General features: G+C 44.4%; 1 protein-coding gene across 1 annotated transcript in view; it reads right to left on the minus strand.

Annotated features, from left to right (window-relative positions):
* The window catches only part of slc4a2b (solute carrier family 4 member 2b), a 113,907-nt gene that overhangs the window by 25,136 nt on the left and 62,757 nt on the right, over window positions 1-26,014 (minus strand). Inside the window, exons 7-12 of the mRNA XM_084326583.1 lie at window positions 22,219-22,403; window positions 11,956-12,092; window positions 6,628-6,808; window positions 5,199-5,334; window positions 3,890-4,100; window positions 164-272 (exon numbers count right to left, since the gene is read on the minus strand). Coding sequence (XP_084182709.1) covers window positions 164-272; window positions 3,890-4,100; window positions 5,199-5,334; window positions 6,628-6,808; window positions 11,956-12,092; window positions 22,219-22,403 — 959 coding nt within the window. The remainder of the gene's footprint in view (window positions 1-163; window positions 273-3,889; window positions 4,101-5,198; window positions 5,335-6,627; window positions 6,809-11,955; window positions 12,093-22,218; window positions 22,404-26,014) is intronic.

Raw genomic sequence — 26,014 nt, forward strand, 5'->3', positions numbered from 1 at the left:
TTCACCCATTCACACACACACACACATTCACACACAGACGGCGGAGACAACCATACAAGGTGCCAATCTGCTCATCTCAGGAGAAGTTAGGGATTAAGTGTCTCGCTCAAGGACACTTCGCCCATAATCTAACCAGGAACCTTCAACCTCCTGAGCCACTCACCCACAAGGACGACCGTGGCCTCAGCGTTCTCTGGGATCTTCTCCAGCAGCTTCAGCTCGTGTTTGGACTTGGACCGGTGCATTCCAGGTGTCGGGGTGGTCTCCTTCTGCTGGGGACAGAGAGCAACACACAGAGACAATTCAGGAACACCGGCGATACCACCTTTTCACTGATTCATTTCAAGTTTCTTTAATAGTTGTCATACAGAAGTACAGAATACTTTCATACAAAATGCTTCGATTTTCAAAGGTAGAATCGGTAATGTTGTTAAAAGTTAACAGCGTCCTCTAGACCGGTGGTTCTCAAACTACGGGTCGCGACCCAAAGTGGGGTCATCATGGGTAGGTGACAGTGGGGTCGTGCATTTATTAGATTTTTTTTTTTTTAAAGTTCTGGCAACATATTTTGGCTAAATATGCCTCGTTTTATAAATGTGTATTGATAACATACTGTAGTGCTGTAATACAATTTTCTAATAAATATGCGTGATCAAGTTCAACAACGTGTGCTTTTATTTCGATATTTCCTTAATTCCACGTTGAAATTACGCGATACATTAAGTGTGGGGTCGCCAAAAAAAATCCTAAATATAATGGGGTTGTGGTATAAAAAAGTTTGAGGACCCCTGCTCTAGACAAAAAAAAGCCCTGCTTGGTGTTGCACTTTTGTTTTTGGTGGGTTGTATGTTGACTGGGGATAGAGCAGGTGTTAATATTGCTGGCCACATCTCAGGCTCTGCCAAGAGAGGTCTGGAGTCAACTAAATGCAATACCCAGTGGGGCTCATTTGCCCAGAGGTCGCCGTTTGGCGGCAGTACAAACATTCAACCTTAAAGTATCGTCTGATATCGAGTACAGTTCCGATCCATACATTTTTACTAGGGCTGTCAGTTTATCGCGTTAATTAGATTAATTAATTACACAGCAAATTATCGCGTTATGAAAATGAATGCAAAATTAATTATTATTATTATAATTTTTTATCTCATTCATTCCATAAGAACGTAGAATAAACATTTATAGACTTTTTTTTAATGGTTGTTACGGACGGTGTCCTTATGTATATATATTAGTGCTGTCAAACGATTAAAATATTTAACTCGATTAATCGCATGATTGTCCATAGTTAACTCGCGATTAATCGCAAATTAATTGCATTTTTTTTTTTTTTTTTTTTACCTTAAACAGATCTTTTTCAAGTTCCAAGTTTTAATACTCTTATCAACATGCGAGTCAACAAATGCTTGCTTTATGCAGCCATTTAACACAAAAGGATGACCCTCATGCATTGCAAATTTGCATCAAATTCAAAACAGAGTGATGCACAAAATAACTTAAAAGAAAATAATAATTTAAAACAATGAATAAAGTGTGCATGAAATAATAGGGGAAAGAAAACGTTACATTCACACACACAAGGGCTGATTAATCACACACCCCCCTCTCTCCCTCACACACACACTCTCCCAGATCTCTTTCTCTTTTGCCCCTTCCTCATCTCTCTCACCCCCCTCTCTCTCTATATCACACACACACACACACACACACACACACACACACACACACACACACACACACACACACACACACACACACACACACACACACACACACACACACACACACACACACACACACACACACACACACACACACACACACACACACACACACACACACACACACACTTCAGAAACAAACATAGTATCAATGAGAGCATCAATAATACACCTGAGTAAAGTCTAGTAAAAAAATTTTTTTTATTATTATTTTTTTTTTTAGTTAATCTTGAGTTAAAAAAATTAGTGGCATTAATAGAATCGGGAGTTAACGCGATCTTAACGCGATATATTTGACAGCCTTAATATATATATATGGGGGTTATGTATGTTATCTGTTGTGTGTATATAGGCATGTTTTGGTTGTTCCGTTTGTCTCCCTCATGTGTAACATATCCCATTCTCAGGTGTCTCCCAGTTGCAGCAGCAGCTGGTCAATCAGCAACTTACCCCAGTGCAACGGCAGCTGAAGCTGATCTGCAATCAACATCGACTCTCCCTTTATATATCCCATTTTGTGCAGTGTTAGTTAGCTCTTTTGGCTCATTGTGGTGGTGGGTGTCTCTCTGTGTTAATGTGCTACTATAGCACTCTGTGTTAATGTGCTACTGTAGCACTCTGTGTTCTGGTTATTAGGTATATAGAGCAGTGGCTCTTCAGAGGTAAAAGCTCTGGTTCTTAGGTACATTTGGTAGAGATGGTGAAAGCTCTGGTTCACTTCATTGTGTTTTGGTGTTCTTTAAAGTTTGCTGTACATTTCTGTATTAACCCTTTGTATATTTGTTTCCCTTGTGTCACCCAGCCTATGGTGATTCTTTCTTGTGTATTAATCTTTTGTTTCGCACACAGGGACATTGAGGACAGGAAGATACCCTGGGTCTACATTTTGCATCACGTAGGTGACCTGATGTTAAAGACACCAGCTTTAGAGTGAGCACCACCACCTGTACTTTTGGGTGTCAGCGCCTGTAAAGGGGAGGGTGGGTTTTCATTTCCTTTTACTATTTTATTTGGTGCCACTAGGTAGTCCTCCTTGCTCTCCGTGTTGCCGAGTCTCTCTGTTGCTCACCGTGTTATGACACGGCAGTTTGTATGGTTCTGTACAGACTTCAGGAGGTATTTCGTGTTCTTCTTTGTGAAAAAGAAAAGAGCAGTAATCTGACCATTGTGCATTTTAACCATGGACCGTCCCTCTGTTTTTTTTGTGAGGTGCCTTTTCAGACAGATCCGTCTTAAAACAGGACATTGATGTTGGGAATGCTGTACCCCTAGACATGTAGTGTCAACAGCGCCCCTTGTCATGCCAATGCTACCAAGAGAGGTATGAGGAAATGGAAGGTGATGGTTCTGATCTGGTTAGTTGATGGCAGTGGTAGAGTATTTTGTGTTATGATGTAAGATGCTGGATTGTGTCTTACATAAATTAAGGTTGTGCTGTAACCCCTTTTGTTCCCCAGGTCATTATCTTTATAGTGGGTTCTTTGAAGAGAACAATTTGGGAATATTGAGTGTTGTGTTCTTTGAGAAAAAAATTATTGGAAAACTTGGATGTTATGTGTTGTGTTATCGCCAGCCATGGGCTGACTCTTTATGGGGGGGAGTGTTCCGGACGGTGTCCTTATGTATATATATATATGGGGGTTATGTATGTTATCTGTTGTGTGTATATAGGCATGTTTTGAAACATTTGCATGTTCTTGGTATCTGATTCTATGGATCTCAGGGAATGTATTCCCAGTGTCAGAAACACTGTGTCTGTTACTAGGCTTGAGTAAATTGTAATGAACCAAATGAGAATATCAATTACATTTTTTTATTTTATTTTTTGACTGTGAATAACACCATGCTAAAATTTACCAGACCTGAAAAATCTAAGCAAATTAATAAAGGGAAGATTATTAAACAGAAGGTTTTGTAGATACAGTACTGAATTCTGCCATCCGGACACATGCTATTTGAAATATGATTATAGAATATAGAATATCAGACCTAAAATGCTTATGAGATTAAAATGCGATTAATTTGATTAATTAATTACAAATCATGTAATTAATTAGATACATTTTTTAAATCGCCTGACAGCACTAATTTTTACTAAACAGTATAGACTTAAATCATTCAGGTTTTTTTATTTTATCTAGGCAAATTTTCTCAGAGCCTGGCCCTACCTGTGTCTCGTTCTTCTCCATGTCGATGCGGGTGTCCGGGTCCCCCGTCATGGTGGCGCCCATCAGCGGGTCGGTGACGGAGGGTTCGGGCTGGTGGCTGTGGTTGGCGCTGGGGTGGTGGTGGTGATGTGCGATCAGGCTGCCCAGGCTGGCCGCCGAGATGTTCCTGGGGAACGCGCTGCTGCTGTGCTCCTTGGTGTCGGTGGGGTGACTGGTGTGTGGCGGGGGAGGAGAGGCAGACAAAAGGGTGAGCAGGAGTACGAGACTGGCGCTCGAACAGGCCCAGACGTGGGCCTAGAAGCAGGAAGGGTGCAAAGGAAGTGAGACGGGACAGTTACACAGCCGTTCGTCAGGGTCCTCGGGTTCAATGGTACCTACGGCCTGGTCGATCATCCCTACGAACACACAACTGGCAGTGTTCGCGGGTGGGAAGCCGGTGGGGTATGAGTCCTGGTCGTTGCAATAGCGACTCCTACTGGTCGGTCGGGGCGCCTGTTCAGCAGGGAGGATATCTGGGGGAGATGGCGTGAACTTCCACACACGTTACGATCTCCCCCAGTGAAACTCCTTTCTGTCAGGTGAAAAGAAGCGGCTGGAGACTCCACATGTATCGGAGGAGCCGTGAGGTTGTCTCTAAACCCTCCCCAGACAGACAGAGGGGGCATGAGGTAGTCTAAACCCTCCCCAGACAGACAGAGGGGGCATGAGGTAGTCTAAACCCTCCCCAGACAGACAGAGGAGGCATGTGATCTACACCCTCCCCAGACAGACAGAGGCATGAGGTAGTCTACACCCTCCCCAGACAGACAGAGGGGGCATGAGGTAGTCTAAACCCTCCCCAGACAGACAGAGGAGGCATGAGGTAGTCTAAACCCTCCCCAGACAGACAGAGGAGGCATGAGGTAGTCTAAACCCTCCCCAGACAGACAGAGGAGGCATGAGGTAGTCTACACCCTCCCCAGACAGACAGAGGGGGCATGTGGTAGTCTACACCCTCCCCAGACAGACAGAGGAGGCATGTGGTAGTCTACACCCTCCCCAGACAGACAGAGGAGGCATGAGGTAGTCTACACCCTCCCCAGACAGACAGAGGGGGCATGAGGTAGTCTACACCCTCCCCAGACAGACAGAGGGGGCATGAGGTAGTCTAAACCCTCCCCAGACAGACAGAGGAGGCATGAGGTAGTCTAAACCCTCCCCAGACAGACATAGGAGGCATGAGGCTAGAGCAGTGCGAGGTTAACTAAAACGTTGATTTGTGTGCAAGAGCTCCACATTATGTCTCAAAGTCAGAGCCACTGCCAGTCACCTGTGTTTGAGCAGCAGGGCGCGCAGCACGTTGGCTCGGTCCTCAGCCTTGATCTGGTCTGAGATGATCATCTGTTCGACCACCTGGTGGGAAATACCAGGCAGGGTCTTCTGGTCCAGGTCCAATAGCACCGCCCCTAAAGAGAGAGAGAGAGACAGACACAGACACACAGACAGTTCAGGCTGTGGCACATGCACTACTACAGACCACTGACGTGACATTCCATTTGACCCCCCCCCCCCCCCCTGGTTAACCCTTTCACAACCCTTTCACTGCCACACCGACGGCGATGCTCCATCATTAGCATCATTAGCTCCGCAAATAGCTAATGATGCTAATGATGGAGCATCGCCGTCGGTTGTGTGATAGTAAAGGGCTAACCTTCTGTCGTGTGGCAGTGAAAGGCTTCTATACTTTACTATGGAGACTGTATGATATTTTGTAAAAAAATAAAAAATAAAAACAGACTTGTATTGATAAGTCTGCTGAAAACTATGAATAAAACCCAGAGATATTAACTTTGTGCTTTTCTTAAATCTATAGCTGAACAGCTACCCTGGAAACGGCTGTTCCGTGGCACAACAGCAGCGGTGAAATGGCAACATTTATTCAAAGTCAATTAATTATTTTCTTTAGTGAATATCCAGTTGGGAACGTCCCCCAACTTCCTGTACCGGTAGATCAAAGCACCGATGTCTCAAGTGAAACATGCAGGTGACTTCCTGTACAGGTAGATCAAAGCACCGATGTCTCAAGTGAAACATGCAGGTGACTTCCTGTACAGGTAGATCAAAGCACCGATGTCTCAAGTGAAACATGCAGGTGACTTCCTGTACAGGTAGATCAAAGCACCGATGTCTCAAGTGAAACATGCAGGTGACTTCCTGTACAGGTAGATCAAAGCACCGATGTCTCAAGTGAAACATGCAGGTGACTTCCTGTACAGGTAGATCAAAGCACCGATGTCTCAAGTGAAACATGCAGGTGACTTCCTGTACAGGTAGATCAAAGCACCGATGTCTCAAGTGAAACATGCAGGTGACTTCCTGTACAGGTAGATCAAAGCACCGATGTCTCGAGTGAAACATGCAGGTGACTTCCTGTACCGGTAGATATCAAGCAAACTGTGTCTTGCTCAAGAACACTTCCGACGCGTTCCCGGGAGGAGCCAGGAATCGAACCGGGAACCTTCCGATTACCAGACTACCGCTCTACCTCCGGAGCCACCGTCACATGTGCAGAAAAGTGTACTTACTGTACATGTACACACACACACACACACACACACACACACACACACACACACACACACACACACACACACACACACACACACACACACACACACACACACACACACACACACACACACACACACACACACACACACACACACACACACACACACAGCCACCTCTGGGTCTCTCACCGTGCGAGATGGTCTTGCGGAGCTCCAGGAGGCTGCGGAAGGACAGCGAGGCCACGTGGGGCTTCCCCCAGCGGTCCGTCTCCTCCTCCACATCCTCCTCAAACTTGATCCAGCGAGCCGTCTCCCTCCACTGCATCCCCTGGTTCTTGTCCATGATGAGCTCGTTCAGCTCCACAAACACCTGGGAGAGACGCGCGCACATGCACACGCACACACACACACACACAGTTAAAGAGGTGATGTTAGGACACTGGAGCATTACCGGTACACTGTGACATCATCACGTCATCGCCATGCATGTCCAGGGTGGTTTAATGTTGAGTAAATGCAACTGAAAAGTCAACCCAGAACACTGAATGTTGAGTAAATGCAACTGAAAAGTCAACCCAGAACACTGAATGTTGAGTTAATGCAACTGAAAAGTCAACCCAGAACACTGAATGTTGAGTTAATGCAACTGAAAAGTCAACCCAGAACACTGAATGTTGAGTAAATGCAACTGAAAAGTCAACCCAGAACACTGAATGTTGAGTTAATGCAACTGAAAAGTCAACCCAGAACACTGAATGTTGAGTAAATGCAACTGAAAAGTCAACCCAGAACACTGAATGTTGAGTATATTCAGCTGAAAATAATGACTGTTGTTATCAGTTGGTATTCTCAAACCTGATGCAAACACAGTGGTGGTAAATTAATTGGTATTAAATAGTGGTTCAGGAATCTCACGTCAGCCTACATGCTTACCAGTGTCATTAACACATTGGGCGCCGTGCATTGTACCCATCATTGGGTCCAGTCTGCCACCGCTGTAAGCCTATGGAGATGTTTACCTTCTTTGCAGGGCTATAACTTTTTAAATATTATAGCTATATCGACATTACTATGGCCCATTCAACATCGGGTATCTATCGTTCCGGATGTGGGAACGTTATATTTTTTCATTCATACATTGTTGTGTTAATACCGTCGAGAATATAAGTATGTTTTTAAGCTTTTCTGCTGTAATTCCAAAAACGCAAGTTATAGGCCCTGAAGCATATGATAGATTATCGATTGGCGTTTCTTTCCTATACACGCTATATTAAAAAATTCAAATGTATATGATCGGTATACATTATGCTTCATCATGCGTGAAGGAAAGGGGGGGGGGGGGGGGGGGTCGTTTATAATTCCTTGATAGTAACGGCTTTATTTAGTATGGGTTGATACATTGTTCAGATGGATTACCGTGAAATGAATAAACAATCGGGCTGAAAATAACGTTATATTCTTCTTACCGTTCGCCGATGAGACTGGAGGAAAAATATTCCAATTATTTGACGTCGATCTGCTAGATCCATTTCCCGTTTGTATGACGCAATAAACGCCAAAATCATATAGATTATTGCGTTTCGAAAGCGATCCCATGCACTCAAGTGTTTGTCTGGACCCACATAACAAGATATTACTGCCGGAGGGATTTCCTCGATGCACCAGCGCCACTTCCGGTTTGGCGTGGAGTGTAACTCGCCCGATCATCCACCAGGCGGCGGTATTGAGGCGTTGCAATATCAGACAGGGTGCAGCTGCAGTCCCGCAGGGAGGCTGGATGAATTATGAATGCCATGGCGAAAAAATTTAATATTGATCCCAACAACGAATTATCACGTTGTTGGCGTTCAACGCATGGCGGGCAATAACGAATTATGACGCTGTTGGTCGTCCAATGTGTTAAGGTTATGCAAAGCATTCAATGTCAAAAATAAGAAATTTTGTGTTAATCTACAAATACATGTTCAGTGAAAACACACCAGATTAGTGGTCGACCAATATGGCTGATGAACGGTTTAATAATAACAATTGAGACACAAAATTGCTGAACATAAGTTCACTAATGTTAGCTATACGTACACAACAATGTTCCGTACAGTTGGCCTTTTCCCGCTGATAGTTAAATGAAAACATAATGAGTTGTGGATTGAATTTACATCTGTGTTACCTTCATTCTCTCCGATTCCATTCCCGACCAAGGACAAGACACACAAGGCATTATCTCGTCAAGATTTGAGTGAGACATTTACATAAATTAACAGTTTATGAGTAATACAAACATTTTGGATTCGTCATAAACAATTTATAAAACAGATTCATGGCGTAAAATCTAGTTTTTGTTCACTGTAGGGAACACCGTTGGTCTCTTATTTCACTATGTACGGAACACCGTTGGTCAGTTCTTTCTCTCTGTTTGGAACACCGTTGACCCTTATGATCTTGATGACCCTTATGACCCGTCGCTCTGATCACATCACCCCTGTCCTCCACGACCTCCACTGGCTTCCAATCAAATACAGGATACATTTTAAAATACTACTCATCACATTTAAAGCCCTCAACAACCTTGCCCCTCCCTACCTGTCCGACCTCCTCCACCGTCACACGCCCACCCGTCGCCTTAGGTCTGCAGATGCCAACCTCCTAACACCTCCCACGACCAGGCTCCGGACCTGGGGCGACAGGGCCTTTGCTGCTGCTGCCCCCTCCCTCTGGAATGCCCTCCCCAGCCATATCCGTGATGCAAACACCCTGACATCTTTTAAATCAGCCCTCAAAACTCACCTTTTCAATCTTGCTTTTGACCTCTAATTCTGTCGGTGTTATTTTTATTTTTGTCATGTATTATTTTTGTTCTGTTTTTTGTTTTGCCATAGTTTGTCTCTCCTGCCCATGTAAAGCGTCTTTGAGCACCTGGAAAAGCGCTATATAAAATAGATGTATTATTATTATTATTATTATGTTATGATATTCCCCCAGAGAATGACACAGAAACATGCTTGTCTGGCTCTTAACAACAGAGGAATGGTTCCTGAAGTGTGCTGAAGGATGCCAAGTGTACAGAACATAGTCTCTCATTTGGTAGCTGGTTGATTACACTTAGCCTAACATTAGCCTAAATAAACATTCTGTTAGCTTAAATTTAGCTTGACAAAATATTGTTAACCTTTGGATATAGCCTAACATATTATAGTATTTGTTCCCTTCAAAATATTTGTGATTTAACCCATTCCTGGGTTTGATTGATTGATTGATTGATTGATTGATTGATTGATTGAAAACTTTCTTTAACAGATTGCAGAATGGGTACAAATACAGTACGGCTCAATACACAATTGTTAAGGGGATGCAGACCAGAGAAAGACTTTCGTCTTGTTTACATCAGGGTCCCCCATTTTCAATTCATCAGGGTAATCTATCATGAAGGGCTTTGGTATCAACATAATTCCTTGAGATCCCTCCGAAATGGTAAAGTGGGCGGGCTGATATAGTATCAGCAAACTGACATAATTGGTCGACCACTACAGCAGATGACAGCCAACAAACTTTGAGGCAAAGATACAGACACAGAAGGTACAGACACAGACACGCCATCCGGGAACTTTCTCTGAGAATAATTCTTTTTTGTTACACGGCGACCAGTTAAAACACCACCATGCTGTTCAAGCGCAGTCACCTGTTAAATAAAACAGAATAACACGACCATCACCTCCCTCGTTTACCCTACCGTGCAAAATATACACAACATGCCTGTGAGAACACACACGCACGCACGCACGCACACACACACACACACACACACACACACACACACACACACACACACACACACACACACACACACACACACACACACACACACACACACACACACACACACACACACACACACACACACACACACACACACACACACACACACACACACACACACACACACATTCCTCAAACCTGGCTAACTACCTTCTGCCGTGTGGCCATGTGGGCGCTGAGATCCAGCATCTCGCCGCGGGGCCGCGAGGCGGAGCGATAGAGAATCACTGGCTGGAGGAGCAACAGAACCAGAGGGAATGGCCTGAAGACACTGGACCCTCACATCTTCACACACACTCACACATACATATGCACGCCCACGGCGTCCATCTTTCATGCATGTACACACACCTACGTACACCTGACAGGGACCTGCTGATTACCATGGTTACTGGGGAGCGGCCCAGAGTCTGGTGTGTGCCGAGTGTATACAGAATGTACGTGTGTGTGTGTGCGTTAATAAAACATAGCGCGCTCTCTCAGAAGCTCCGAGTGTCCGGTTACCTGGGCTCATCGTCTCCCCCCCTTTTCTTTTCCAACTGTGAAAGGAAAGAACTCAATTCATAAATTTTTAATTGTGTACTGCACCCTGTCCCATCCACAAAGGGGGGGCGGTGCTAAAGCTGAGATGGGATGAAAGGAAAACATTGGCCAAGGTTTCTTAGTATGTTCTGAACCTGAGGTAGAAGCTTGTGAAAGAAAATTAAAATAAATAGGTCTATGAAGTCGTTTGTTTTTAGTTGCATCTCCATTTTGTAGCAATTGAGTTGTACGCAACCTGCAACTTGTCAAATGTTCCCCCAAAAACGTTTTAATTAATAGACGATGTAGAACAGTGTTGTAATAAAAAAAAAAATCAGAATACTCAAATTTTCAGAACTCGTGACTTGACTTGGACTTGAGCACTGATGACTCAGACTTGGACTTGGACTCGAGCATTGACTGCATTCAGACTCGGAAGGCGCAGGCGAGGACTCAGATTTGTTAATTGATAAATACAGTTATTTATTTAGAATTTTGTTTTGTAATAGGCCCTAATCATTTGGCACAAGATATTGATGGCTAGTGCATTTGTTTGGCTATTGTGTCACAAAGTAAATAAGCTCCCTTTGAAATGGTGACCGCTGTGTCATTTATGTTTAATGTAGACCTTTTTTAATTTGTATGTCAGCTCAGACTCAACCTTGATGACTTGGACTCGGACTAGGGTAATGGGAACTCGACTCGGGCTCTTCTTTGGTGACTTGGACTCTAACACTGGGGACTCGAGACTCGACTCGGACTCAAGATTTAGTGACTCGAAACTACAACACTGCCACCCATTCTTCCATTACCCTTCCATTGTTCCAGACCCATGGAAGCTAAGCTTATTACATACATTTCTGACTTGAATTTTTTTCGTCATTTGGGAGTTTTTTTTCTTCTTGTAAATCTACAACTTTTATCTCATAAATTCCGATTTCCTTTTCTCCAAGGACTAACCCCCCCCCCCCCCTATATCATAGGTCTGTATCGGTCCACCACCATATTCATTGTCTATTGTCTGGACTCACATTGCACAAGAATTTTTATGAAATTGCCCCATTCATACAAAATCATGTAAAACTCAACTTCAAACCAAAAAAGCCTGGGTTAAGTGACGCTAGTCCGCCCTGGATCACAGAGGGAGGGAGGATGACAGAGGCGTCCCCAGGGGCGGCTCACCTCATGTGGGGTGTGGTCTTGCTTGCGGCTCCGAGTGCTCGGCTCTTTGTGGTCCTTGCCGATGTGCACCACTTGGCCCTTGGTGCTCTTTCTGACCAGGTGTCTCCGCACACCAGGAACATCCTCGAACCGATGGCCTGGAGGAGAGGAGAGACGAGTCAGGGCAACACAATACAGTTTAAACACCTAGCGGAGTCGGGGCAAAACAATACAGTTTAAACACCTAGCGGAGTCGGGGCAAAACAATACAGTTTAAACACTTAGCGGAGTCAGGGCACAACAATACAGTTTAAACACCTAGCGGAGTCGGGGCAAAACAATACAGTTTAAACACCTAGCGGAGTCAGGGCAAAACAATACAGTTTAAACACCTAGCGGAGTCAGGGCACAACAATACAGTTTAAACACCTAGTGGAGTCAGGGCAAAACAATACAGTTTAAACACCTAGTGGAGTCAGGGCAAAACAATACAGTTTAAACACCTAGCGGAGTCAGGGCACAACAATACAGTTTAAACACCTAGATGAGTCAGGGCAAAACAATACAGTTTAAACACCTAGCGGAGTCAGGGCAAAACAATACAGTTTAAACACCTAGCGGAGTCAGGGCAAAACAATACAGTTTAAACACCTAGCGGAGTCAGGGCAAAACAATACAGTTTAAACACCTAGCGGAGTCGGGGCAAAACAATACAGTTTAAACACCTAGCGGAGTCAGGGCAAAACAATACAGTTTAAACACCTAGCGGAGTCAGGGCAAAACAATACAGTTTAAACACCTAGCGGAGTCAGGGCACAACAATACAGTTTAAACACCTAGCGGAGTCAGGGCACAACAATACAGTTTAAACACCTAGATGAGTCAGGGCCAAACAATACAGTTTAAACACCTAGCGGAGACAGGGCAAAACAATACAGTTTAAACACCTAGCCGAGTCAGGGCAACACAATACAGTTTAAACACCTAGCGGAGTCAGGGCAACACAATACAGTTTAAACACCTAGCGGAGTCAGGGCAAAACAATACAGTTTAAACACCTAGCGGAGTCAGGGCAAAAAAATACAGTTTAAACACCTAGCGGAGTCAGGACAAAACAATACAGTTTAAACACCTAGCGGAGTCAGGGCACAACAATACAGTTTAAACACCTAGCGGAGTCAGGGCACAACAATACAGTTTAAACACCTAGCGGAGTCAGGGAAAAACAATACAGTTTAAACACCTAGCGGAGTCAGGGCACAACAATACAGTTTAAACACCTAGCGGAGTCAGGGCACAACAATACAGTTTAAACACCTAGCGGAGTCAGGGCAAAACAATACAGTTTAAACACCTAGCGGAGTCAGGGCACAACAATACAGTTTAAACACCTAGCGGAGTCAGGGCACAACAATACAGTTTAAACACCTAGCGGAGTCAGGGCAAAACAATACAGTTTAAACACCTAGCGGAGTCAGGGCAAAACAATACAGTTTAAACACCTAGCGGAGTCAGGGCAAAACAATACAGTTTAAACACCTAGCGGAGTCAGGGCACAACAATACAGTTTAAACACCTAGCGGAGTCAGGGCACAACAATACAGTTTAAACACCTAGCGGAGTCAGGGCACAACAATACAGTTTAAACACCTAGCGGAGTCAGGGCACAACAATACAGTTTAAACACCTAGCGGAGTCAGGGCAAAACAATACAGTTTAAACACCTAGCGGAGTCAGGGCACAACAATACAGTTTAAACACCTAGCGGAGTCAGGGCACAACAATACAGTTTAAACACCTAGCGGAGTCAGGGCACAACAATACAGTTTAAACACCTAGCGGAGTCAGGGCAAAACAATACAGTTTAAACACCTAGCGGAGTCAGGGCACAACAATACAGTTTAAACACCTAGCGGAGTCAGGGCACAACAATACAGTTTAAACACCTAGCGGAGTCAGGGCACAACAATACAGTTTAAACACCTAGATGAGTCAGGGCAAAACAATACAGTTTAAACACCTAGCCGAGTCAGGGCAAAACAATACAGTTTAAACACCTAGATGAGTCAGGGCACAACAATACAGTTTAAACACCTAGCGGAGTCAGGGCAAAACAATACAGTTTAAACACCTAGATGAGTCAGGGCACAACAATACAGTTTAAACACCTAGCGGAGTCAGGGCAAAACAATACAGTTTAAACACCTAGATGAGTCAGGGCAAAACAATACAGTTTAAACACAGCGTAAGGGACATTCAGAGAAAGACCTCAGAGCAGATCGCTGCTCTGAGGCACCTGTTGGTTAACACCTCTGTTCCCGAACACATTGTGATGGTTTCAACCGGCGGCGAATCAGGCGCCGGGCAAAGAAATGGCAACTTTTTTTTCAGCCTTGTTAAAGCTCGCTGTGTGCAAGAATCTCAAGAGTTTCCCATACATAGGTTTATTTGTGGCAGCCCACCACAATATCAAACAGAACTAGGGATGGGTACGGTTATTCTAAATATTTGATTATTCAAAATGATCATTTGCAATTATGATTATTTGTTTAGTGAGGGCAAGATGACAGAAGCTCTTCGGGCTATATATTATGAGTGCACTGGGTACTTCAAGGTGCTATAGATAAAATGTTTAAGTAGACTAATCATTAAAAGAAAATAAACATCCACAGAGTGTTTAGAAAGGTGCATAATAAAAGTATTGCTTTCCACCCCCAAATAATGATTGATTCATGAATTTATCATTTAAAAAATGTGTGTGGGTCCAAAATGAATGTTGTTGTTGTTTACATGTTGCATGTGTGTTCCCTCCCTACTTCTCACGCGTGAATTTGTACTTTTGCACGATCTGATTGGCCAATGACGTTTCTGGTCATGCGACATGTGCGCCAATCGTGGGACGGCAAGTTCTGCCACCGGTTAAGTTTAGGCCCTCTTTCGAAGTTGGTTAAGGTTAGAGTTTGTCTTAGAGCAGGGCGATAGAACACCAGCCCTGATTCCAAACTCTAACCTTAACCAACTTCGAAAGAGTCGCCTAAGCTTAACCAGTGATAAACTAGGCGTTAGGTAGTTTGCAGGGTGTTAGACCCAGAAATAGGCGCAGAACTTGCCAACCAAACCCCCCCCCCCCCCCCCCCCCCCCAGACCTCCCCCAGAGCCGAACACCAGCCTCCCGCACACGCCCTGACGGACCCCGGCCAGTCCCCACCACTCTCCAGTCCCAACCCACCGACACTCCAGGGACTCCCCGCATGAAGAGCCCACCACAACCCCCCACAGCACCCCAAAGCGTCCCAAAGGTCCCAGTGCCATTCCAGACCACCCACAAGTCCATCCGCCCGAACAATCAGAATCTATACAGTTTAAATTATATTAAACTAGATCATTTATAACTAAAGTGGTAGCTGAGATTGTACTGTGGTTGGCTCTGAAGCCAGATTGATGGGGGCTTAGACCAGAACAGAGTGGTTAGAGAGAAATGTTTTGAGTTGGTTATTCACTAGTGACTCCAGGATTTTAGCTAAGCGGGACAACTTGGAAATTGGACGATAATTGTTCAGGTCAGTTCCGTCTCCACCTTTATGCAAAGGAGAGACATATGGGCCATTTTCCAAATTCTGGGAACTGTGCCTGTTGATGTACAGTACTAGAGAGATTAAACATAATTATGCTATTTGCTCTGTGATTACTGGAGCAGCTAATTTAAGAAAGAGAGGGTCCAAGTTGTCCTCCCCAGTGACCAGGAGGAGGCCCTTCGCAATCACGCTCACAGTCTACTTCATTAAACAAATGTCCAGCTTGGGCAAAATGGCTGTTGAAGGCCATCAGGAAAATCTCTTTACCTTCAGTTATCAAGCAATCATTATATTTGACCTCTGTAGGCAGGGCAATGGTAGCCTTGGTTTTACTAGAATGTACTGCTTTCCCAAATTGTGTTGGGTCCGAGTATGAACTTGTGATTAAATCTAAATAATAGCTTGATTTAGCCTTCTTGACAGACGATGTACATTTGTTTCTAATCTGTCTAAACGATAACCAATGGGATGGTTAGTCTCTGGCTTAGAGCCCACGCTATATTCCTTTCTTTGAATAGCAATGATAGCTCAGGTGTAAACCAAGGGGTTGACCTATCCTTCACTCTGAATTTCTTGAAAGGTGCGTGTTTATAAAAGAAAAATTATTTCACTTCTGCAAGAATCTTTTTTTTTAAGGTATACATTATGTGTATATATAATATATACACATATACACATAAATGCATACATAGACATATATGTATATACATACACATATAAATGTATATATACATACACACACAAATATATACATATATATATTTATGTTTTAACAACATGTATATATTATGGATGACGGTATAGTAAAAATCCATACATTTGCAGTATATGGTATAAATGACAGTATACCTCCCAGCCTTAAATCAAATCCATTCCTTTCAGTGGCACAGTGCATTCTGGCAGCCCTCTGCTTGCCTTGGTGTGTGACCCTTGGCCCAAAGATCAATGTCAAGGTCAACTTTATTTATATAGCACATTTAAAACCAACCGAAGTTGCACCAAAGTGCTTTACAATATAAAAACAGAGAAATACAAAAAAATACAAAATACAGTATACACAAAATCAAAAGCTGCGATACACTAAAACAATCACGACACGACCGGGGACGTATGGCTTACCAAGCCTCAAAACGCCAATGAAAACAGGTGAGTCTTTAGCTGAGCTTTAAAATTCTCTATTTGTAGTGGAAGATGTAGGACACAATTTAGGGGCAGCCACCGCAAAAGCTCGGTCACCTTTTGTTCTTAGCCTAGAGACCTTGGGACATCTAAAAGTAGTTTGTTTGATGACCTCTGTGCTCTAGCCGGGGTGCAAGCATGGAGAAGTTCAGCTAGGTACTGAGGGGCCATACCATTTAATGCCTTAAACACAAATCAAATCTCAGCCAGAGTCACCACCAAGTCCCTGGGATGGGGCCACTGTGGCTTTGTCCTCCGGGGCCCCCAGTGGTGGAGTAGGGTTACCCGAGCCTGGCAGCACACCAGGCGTTCAGAGGGAGGGACATGGGCAGAGAGATGACACACGCTGGATGAAAACGTACTGTGCAGTACAACACTGCCTGGGGGCGGTTGGAGAATGTTGTGACAATGTACCCTCGTTACGACCCTAGCTGCTAACCAGAAATAAATAAACAAATGTGTTGTTTTTACTCCAATGCTTCAAACTGGAAAAAGGAGAATGCTCGAGCCAGAATCCAAATGGCTGAGATATTAACATAAGACAGAAATGAATCATGAGCAAACACCTCATTATCCATCGGGCACATTTAGCATAAAACGCCTGTCGATTGCATACCCAAAGTAAATTGGTCACTATTCTTGAACCACTTATAGCACATGCATGAGTCCGGTCTCTTTTGAAAGGAAACATTCTGAATTTTCTTCTGAATTCTGAAGGATCACTCTGAGTGCTAATGTAATAGAGTTACAGAGGTTTAAACACACTGATGTTTTTTTTCTTTCTTTTTTTACTGAATTCATTTTCAAACAGTTGCCTGCAAAAGAGTTCCAGCTGATAGGTATGAGCTGTAAAACACAATGGGTCCATAGCCTGAAGTCTTATCTAGTACAGGTTTAGTACAAATTTGTGTTTTACACATGTTTTTCTAATGTTTGTATCTGTATGCTTATCCAAAATGGCCCTCCGGTCCAATGCACGTCGCACGGCGTAATTCTCCTTTCTTCTTGTTCTACTCTCCCTTTATCATAGTAAACATCCCTCATGTAAGATATCGTCAACTCCACAATTTCATTGGCTACAAAAACGGTCAATCATTTTCACCGTCAGAGGTGACTGGACCATTCACCGGGAGGCGAAACCGGACGTGGTCACTTTTCCGAAACTGATGCTCGTTGGCTGTTTGGTCTTACTGTATAACCCGAGATTGGAAGCACGTGGGTGTCATCGAACGGCGATTTTATCTTTCAAACGATGTATTGGTTGATAATAACACAGCCTGAAGTCGACAGACGTGGGCAAATGTGCTGCGACGTGCGACGGCCCCTCGAGGCTTAAGAGGAAGGACCATATTTTTGACTTTTCACGTTTACCAGAAATTGGCCCCGTCAGCAACAAATGTTGTGTTCGTAAGTGTAAACGGTGTTTTAGCTGACCTCAGCCTACCTTACTAAACACCATTCACACTGACCTCAGCCTACCTTACTAAACACCATTCACACTGACCTCAGCCTACCTTACTAAACTCCATTCACACTGACCTCAGCCTACCTTACTAAACACCATTCACACCGACCTCAGCCTACCTTACTAAACACCATTCACACTGATCTCAGCCTACCTTACTAAACACCATTCACACCGACCTCAGCCTACCTTACTAAACACCATTCACACTGACCTCAGCCTACCTTACTAAACACCATTCACACCGACCTCAGCCTACCTTACTAAACACCATTTACACCGACCTCAGCCTACCTTACTAAACACCATTCACACCGACCTCAGCCTACCTTACTAAACACCATTCACACCGACCTCAGCCTACCTTACTAAACACCATTCACACTGACCTCAGCCTACCTTACTAAACACCATTCACACCGACCTCAGCCTACCTTACTAAACTCCATTCACACTGACCTCAGCCTACCTTACTAAACACCATTCACACTGACCTCAGCCTACCTTACTAAACAACTCAACCTCCTGAAAACCAGTGTACCGATGTATAAACCCTCTCTGACGCTCCTACAAGCCCTGCATGTCCAACTTCATTCAGTTGAGTGTGCTTATTATTAACTCCCGGGTGCTCATGGTTACTGCACAAACTTGAATAGCTTGCAATAGAGTAACACTGTACTATTAGTGATCGCAACGGCGCAGTGGTTTTCAGAAGGGTGAATTACCTATGCCTGGCAACTTTCAAGTTCCATGGAAGTATATTTCCACCCCTCTTCAATACCAATGGCAGTGTGAAGGGTAGGCTGAGATCTACCGAAACATATACGCTTTATACACCTATGCACACAAAGACAATCTCTGGTAATGGCGAGAAATTAAAATGACACTGGTATGGTCCTTTAAGACACACTGTTTGGTCATAAGGATGTAACACACTACGACACCTAAGGGATGGCCCACCAGGTTCCTTACCTTTATCAGCAGGTGTGACTTCTATATAACAAAGAGTGACGCTTTTGATGTTATTCATCAATGTTGGAACTCATTACCTAAAAACCAAGGCAGTCCTCTGAGGGGGGGAAAAAACCCAGCATATTCCTCCTCGTTCGTCTGTTCAGTTAGTCCCCTTGTTTTAAAAGTCAGACAGCTGCGTGTGACAGCCATGTCTGACAGCTGCGTGTGACAGCGGCGAGCGGCGTGTGACAGCGGCGTGTGACAGCGTCTTGCCCTTAAGCTACTCTAGTGTCGAGACCTAAGTCTTTAGATCTAACGGTCCACAGCAGAAGTCCACAGGCCAAGTGACTCAGTGATGTGTGTGATGGTGGTGTAGGTGAGTCTTTGGGAGAGGGGCGGACCGTGCAGTAGGATGGGGCCAGGCGTTCACATGGCTCTTGGAGGAAGGGGGGATTTAGCGGTGGGCTAAACCTGGCACGGGCATCAGGCTGCGTGACCCCGGCGGGCGGCGCTCAGGACCGGAGTCCACGTTTCAAGTTGCACACGTCAAGCTTTAACAAGCCGTTTCTTTGCCCCGGCGCCTGATCTGCCGTCGGTTGAAACCATCACAATGCGTTAGGGAACAGAGGTGTTAACCGACAGGGGGTCACGCAGAAGGGGAGGGATGGCGGGCGATCTAAGAATTCCTCTGGTTGAGCAGCGGCCAGACACTGAGCCACTTTCCCAGGCTGATTTAGTGAAGGCGGAACGCAGAGAGACGAGGAGACACAGAGGAAGGACGACCGATGGACCATTTGACTGAGCTCCCACACTTTGTGTCACAAAGCCTAATGACGCATCTGGGGACGACCAGATCATCCTCTTTTATAACCACTTCTCCCCAAGGCCAACACATACCTCCATCCATAGTATCTTGGGGGATACATTATCTTGCCTTATCTTGTGTATGACCACTTAGCTCTCACACAATACCATCTCCTTTATAACCACTTAGCTCTACAGATTATCCCATGCCTCCATCCATTGTGCATTGATTATAACCACTTATTACATGGAGTTTTAACATTCGCCGAAATGCTTGATTGTGATTGGTCAATAGCGCTCGTCAGAGGTCCGTTATTACTCGATAACGGACCTCTGCCGAGCAATAATGACTGCTGTGCGCAGCTGGACCAATCAAGCCCACTGACACACAGATCGCAGTCATGAAAGCTGCTCAGCATATGCACAGCTGCACTCAGTCATCAGTGCAATCGGACCACAGACCTGCCGGCTGCCGGAGTTCTAAACTCCGTGTCGGTCAATTATTTTGCGACAATGACCTCGTAGCTATACATTATCCCTTACTTAACTTTACCTACATCCATAGTACCTGGTTTATTTATAACCACGTAACTTTACCTCCATCCATAGTACCTGGTTTATTTATAACCACGTAACTTTACCTCCATCCATAGTACCTGGTTTATTTATAACCACTTAACTATAACTCCATCCATAGTACCTGGTTTATAAACACTTAACTCTACCTCCATCCATAGTACCTGGTTTATTTATAACCACTTTGATGTTCACATACCTCGGACTCATGGTACCTGGTTCGGACTCTAATGGTTCCTCAATTAGCCACAGCGTTGGCTTGGGCCCGATTCCAGGGGCCTCAGCTGACAGCGGGAACGGCTAATTTAATTACGCCGGCCTGTCCGCCACTCTCTCCCAATAAAGCTGCGTTGCCTCCGCCCCGCGGGGTCGCCCCCGCCCGCTGACGTAAATCACCGTTGCCCCTCGCCGATGGGCCCCCCCCCACCCCGCGGGGCCGGTGCAGGGGCAGCAGGGCTGACTGTAGTACAGCGAGAGACTCCTGGTACCCTCATTAATGTACCCCTGTTCCAGTCCTCTCTCATCCCCTCCTTCTGCTGAGCATTCCAACCTTCAGAGGACCCCCCCCCGCACCCCCCCGCACCCCCACCCGCCCCACCCGCCCCACCGAGTATAATCACAGCGCTCAGCTGGAGGGGTAATAATGTTAAAGATATCAAAGAGACCGAGAGACAAACACACACACACGCCGTCCTCTCATGCACTGTGAACGCACACTCACCCTGTACGGCCATAGACACGCCTACACAACAATAACACGCTGCATCACGATGCACGTTTAAAAGGGGAACGCCACCAAAATGAAGAATGTTCGGTCAATATCGGTGAACATGAGCTACTCTCTCACTCAAAGCCAGACACCAGAGAAGTAAGACTCAAACGTGGGTTGTCATCAGGTATAAAGTCTGGAGCTGCTCCGTAGACGATAAAAGGGAGGCTGATTTTGTGGTCCGACTGAATGTTTGACTTCTTTTTTTATACCCAAATGTATTCTATAAATGATGTACTTTGAGTCTTATACTACTATGTATTAGTAGTCTATGTCGTTATAGTCATGCACTCGGCTCTGAAACCGAAAATGTACGGTTATACTCACAACATTCCCCCGTCTGTGGTGCAGCTCCAGACTTTATACACGATAACATCACAAGTTGAGAGTTTTTGTACTATTGAATATGGGAGACAGGGGGTGCCAGGGTGGCGCACCAGCACCACGTAACGCACTGTAGTGCAACACGGCCGTCCCGGGTTCGACTCCCGGACCCCGGCGACCGTTGCCGAATGTCTTCCCCCGTATCTCTCTCCCATCCTTCCTCTCTGCCAGACTTGTCCAATAAACAAATACAAATCTACCAAAAACATAATAAAAAAATTTAAAAAAAATATGGGAGACAGTTGTTTGCTTTCACTAATATCTTTGTAGTTTTATTGTTTTATTGTGGATCCCCATTAGTCTACACCAAAGTGAGACTACTCTTCCTGGGGTCCAAACGGAATTTAATTCAATGTATGAATTGGGCATAGTTCCCCTTTAACTAGACATTATTTAAAAGACTCTCACACGAACCTCACACAGTGGACAATAACAACAATAACACGACACATTGTCAATACGACACATAACATGACCACTGATGAGCATCAGAACACCAAGCATAATTTTTAGAAGATCCCAAAAAAAAATGTGCGACACCCAAAGCGCCTCAGAGACCGTCTGAAAACAATACGTACTCTTGATGCCGTCCAGGTCGGCGGAGGCCAGGGTCTGAGCCTCGCTCTCGTCGGTCGGGATGCGCTCGTACTTGGCCTGCTCAGCGCCCGTCATGTTGCCTGTGCGCCGGCGTTCCTGCAGGTCGTAGCCGCGGCTGGAGACGCGCGCCAGGGGTGGGTGGTCGGACGGCACAGTAGTGGGGGTCCTGGACCAGAGGGGGGAGAAACCCAGAGACACGATTAGGTTAGAATGCAGCAAAGGACAAATTAATTTCCGTATTTTAAAAGGTACTTGCCTTTGACTGATGTTTTTTTTTACAAAGTACAGAAAAAAGGGAGGAGGAGGGTGTTAACTAATAGATCAGGGCCCAACAGAGAATTACACTGAATTACATTAACACTATACCAACAGAGAATTACATTGAATTACATGAACACTATAATTACCAACAAAGAATTACATTGAATTACATGAACACTATAATTACCAACAGAGAAGTACATTGAATTACATGAACACTATAATTACCAACAGAGAAGTACATTGAATTACATGAACACTACACCAACAGAGGATTACATTGAATTACATTGACACTATAATTACCAACAGAGAAGTACATTGAATTACATGAACACTACACCAACAGAGGATTACATTGAATTACATGAACACTACACCAACAGAGGATTACATTGAATTACATGAACACTACACCAACAAGAGAAAGAGAAAGAGAAAGATGCTCAGCAATGACTTGTGAGAAATACTCCAGGGCACACCTGCTACAGCCACCATAACCTCACCTTTCCTTCAGAAATATCTCACAACTGTGCCAGCAAAAAGAGAGACTAGCGATATGTACATTCCAACGTTTCACCTCTGTAGGGGAAAAAAATCTACTTTTTGCCGCTGCTATGATCCAAAGGCTATCGGAAGGTGTTGTAGGAATCCTCCCGTGATTGGCATTCTCTCAGAGAGAATGAAACAAAGTAAAAGGGCACACAAGGCTTTATCCAAGTCCAGGCTAGGGGGTGATAACGTGGTGGAAGACTAAAATGCCATAGGTGGAGGCAGGGGGCGGTGTGGTGAGGTGTGTTGGTGTTTTTCTACAGAGACGGGTGATATATGGGTCTCTGAATGTGGGATTATTCGGGGTCCATCACATCGGGCCCCCAGCAGGCTGTCCAGATGCCTGGGACTTGGTAACGGACAGTGTGTACCTCGGGGCCAAGCCGAGGCATGCGTCTAAAGACGTCTCATCCAATCAGAATACCTAAAGCCGCCTCAACCAATCACAATAATGTCACAGACGTTGCTGGGAGAACACTTTCGGGAACATGGCGAAAACGTGTTCTGTAGAAATCACAGCAAGTGTGATGTGATTATAAGCCAAAGGGAGGATTACTGTTTCTATTGTAATAATATTAACTTTATTTGTAGAGCACAGGAAACGGAAACACTGTCAAGACATAAAAAGTGCCTTTTTTAAGTGTCTTAAAAGCTTGTATTGAGGGGCAGGCCTGGTGTGTGGAGGGAGGAGGGTTTGGGGGCAAAAACTGCAAAAGCACAGTCACCTTTAGTGACAAGCCTTGAACTGGGGATAACCAACTGTCCCTGATCAGAAGACTTAGACCTGGGGATAACCAACTGTCCCTGATCAGACCTTGACCTGGAGATAACCAACGGTCCCTGATCAGACCTTGAACTGGGGATAACCAACTGTCCCTGATCAGACCTTGAACTGGGGATAACCAACTGTCCCTGATCAGACCTTGAACTGGGGATAACCAACTGTCCCTGGTCAAACGTATACCTGGGGATAACCAACTGTCCCTGGTCAAACGTATACCTGGGGATAACCAACTGTCCCTGATCAGATTAGACCTGGGGATAACCAATAGTCCCTGGTCAGACTTAGACCTGGGGATAACCAATAGTCCCTGGTCAGATTAGACCTGGGGATAACCAATAGTCCCTGGTCAGACTTAGACCTGGGGATAACCAATAGTCCCTGATCAGAAGACTTAGACCTGGGGATAACCAATAGTCCCTGGTCAGACTTAGACCTGGGGATAACCAACTGTCCCTGGTCAGACCTAGAACTGGGGATAACCAACTGTCCCTGATCAAACCTGGAGATAACCAACTGTCCCTGGTCAGAATACTGATGGGATATTGAGGCGCTGTAGAGACACAATCTCAAACTCTGAGGTAGAAGGAGGAGCTTGGTAAAAAAATTTTTTTATTTATTTGTATTTGTAAACATTCGAAATAAAATAATTCATTCATTCATTCATTCATACCTTTCATGGGCTCTAGTGGGCTCAGTTGTAATCCTAAAGCGATATTAATGGAATCACATGAACATTTGAGATCGTACGGATGCTACAGTACATGCTATTACCTGGAAATATGGCTCCAAAGCTCACAGATATTTTGAAGGGTGAAATACTGCAATATTTTATATCTAGCAACTGCAAACCTAGCTGTAATCAATGAGCTAAGCTAGCTAGCTAATAATAGCTAATAATGCTTAAGTTCAGCAATTCTATGTCTCATTTGTTGTTATTGTTGCATTCTATATTAGATATATCAGATGTAAATATTACATCTACATTATATTGACCATAGGCCTCCCTGCTCTCTAAATATCGTTATCTGCCATTGAAAAAACGGTCGACCACTACATCAAATTAAGCATTTAATGACATGTTAGCTAGTGCAAGGAATCTAAAATGGGAGTGATGTGGGGTAGTTTTAGTCAAAAGCCTGGCAGCAGCCTTTTGAACCACCTGGAGTTGTTCTACTGCAGACTCACTGAGGCATATGAACACAGCATTAAAGTCCAAGCCAAAACAAAAAAGTATGGATCATTTTCTCAAAAATCTTGAAAGGACACAACTGCTCTTAATTGAGTAATATTCTGGAAAAAGCTAGACTTGATCAAGAATCAGGATTAAAAGTGACGCCAAGTTTGGAAGTAGGGTTCACATTTAATGCTAGCAGACAGAAAAAGACTGCAGAATTTTCCTAGCCAATATTGGTCAGTAGGGATGTCCTGATCAAGATCTTTTGCCTCTTTTAATATTTAATAGTAATTCTGCCGATACCGAGACCCAATCCAATATTTTTATTTCCTAGATAATACAGCTGCACAGTGCATACTTCAATCCAATGTAGGTAAAATACATGTTTAATACATATGTTTAATTTAACAAAAAAGGATTGTAATTTGATCAAGCTTAATATAGGCTATGATACCAATGTTTCAGCTCCAATCGAGACATCCCTATTGGTCAGGGCCAATAATGAGAATTTCCGGTGAATCTGAGTAAAGTTAAAGATTACGTTTTCCATCCTAGCCAACATTATGGGAACATTATGGGAAATACACTTACAGTCTTCTCCAGAGTTAGACAAGAATATATACCAATTTCTTCTCTGTGCGTTTAGTAGAAAACTATCCGGCTGCAAACTAGCTTAGCACAAATTAATGGAAGTAGATACGGATCAGATAGCCTAGCTTAAAACTCTGGGAGAGGTGTTTTCGGTCAACAGCTAGGCTAGCTGATCCGTATCCGCTTCCATTCATTTGTGATAAACTAGGCTACCTTGCTAGCTTTGACTCTGGAGAACATGGTAAGCGAATTTCCCATAATGTTGGCTGGTTCCTTTAACCTCTTTAGGCCGAGCGGTCCATCGGCGGACCGCAAATGACATCACATCATAAATCAATCTCTCCAGATTGTATGACATTAAGTAGTGTTTTCCCCCCCCCAAATGTATCCAAGAGTAAAGACCCTAACCATGTCA

The sequence above is a fragment of the Notolepis coatsorum genome (assembly GCF_963971535.1).
Source record: "Notolepis coatsorum genome assembly, chromosome: 12".
NCBI lineage: Eukaryota > Metazoa > Chordata > Actinopteri > Aulopiformes > Paralepididae > Notolepis > Notolepis coatsorum.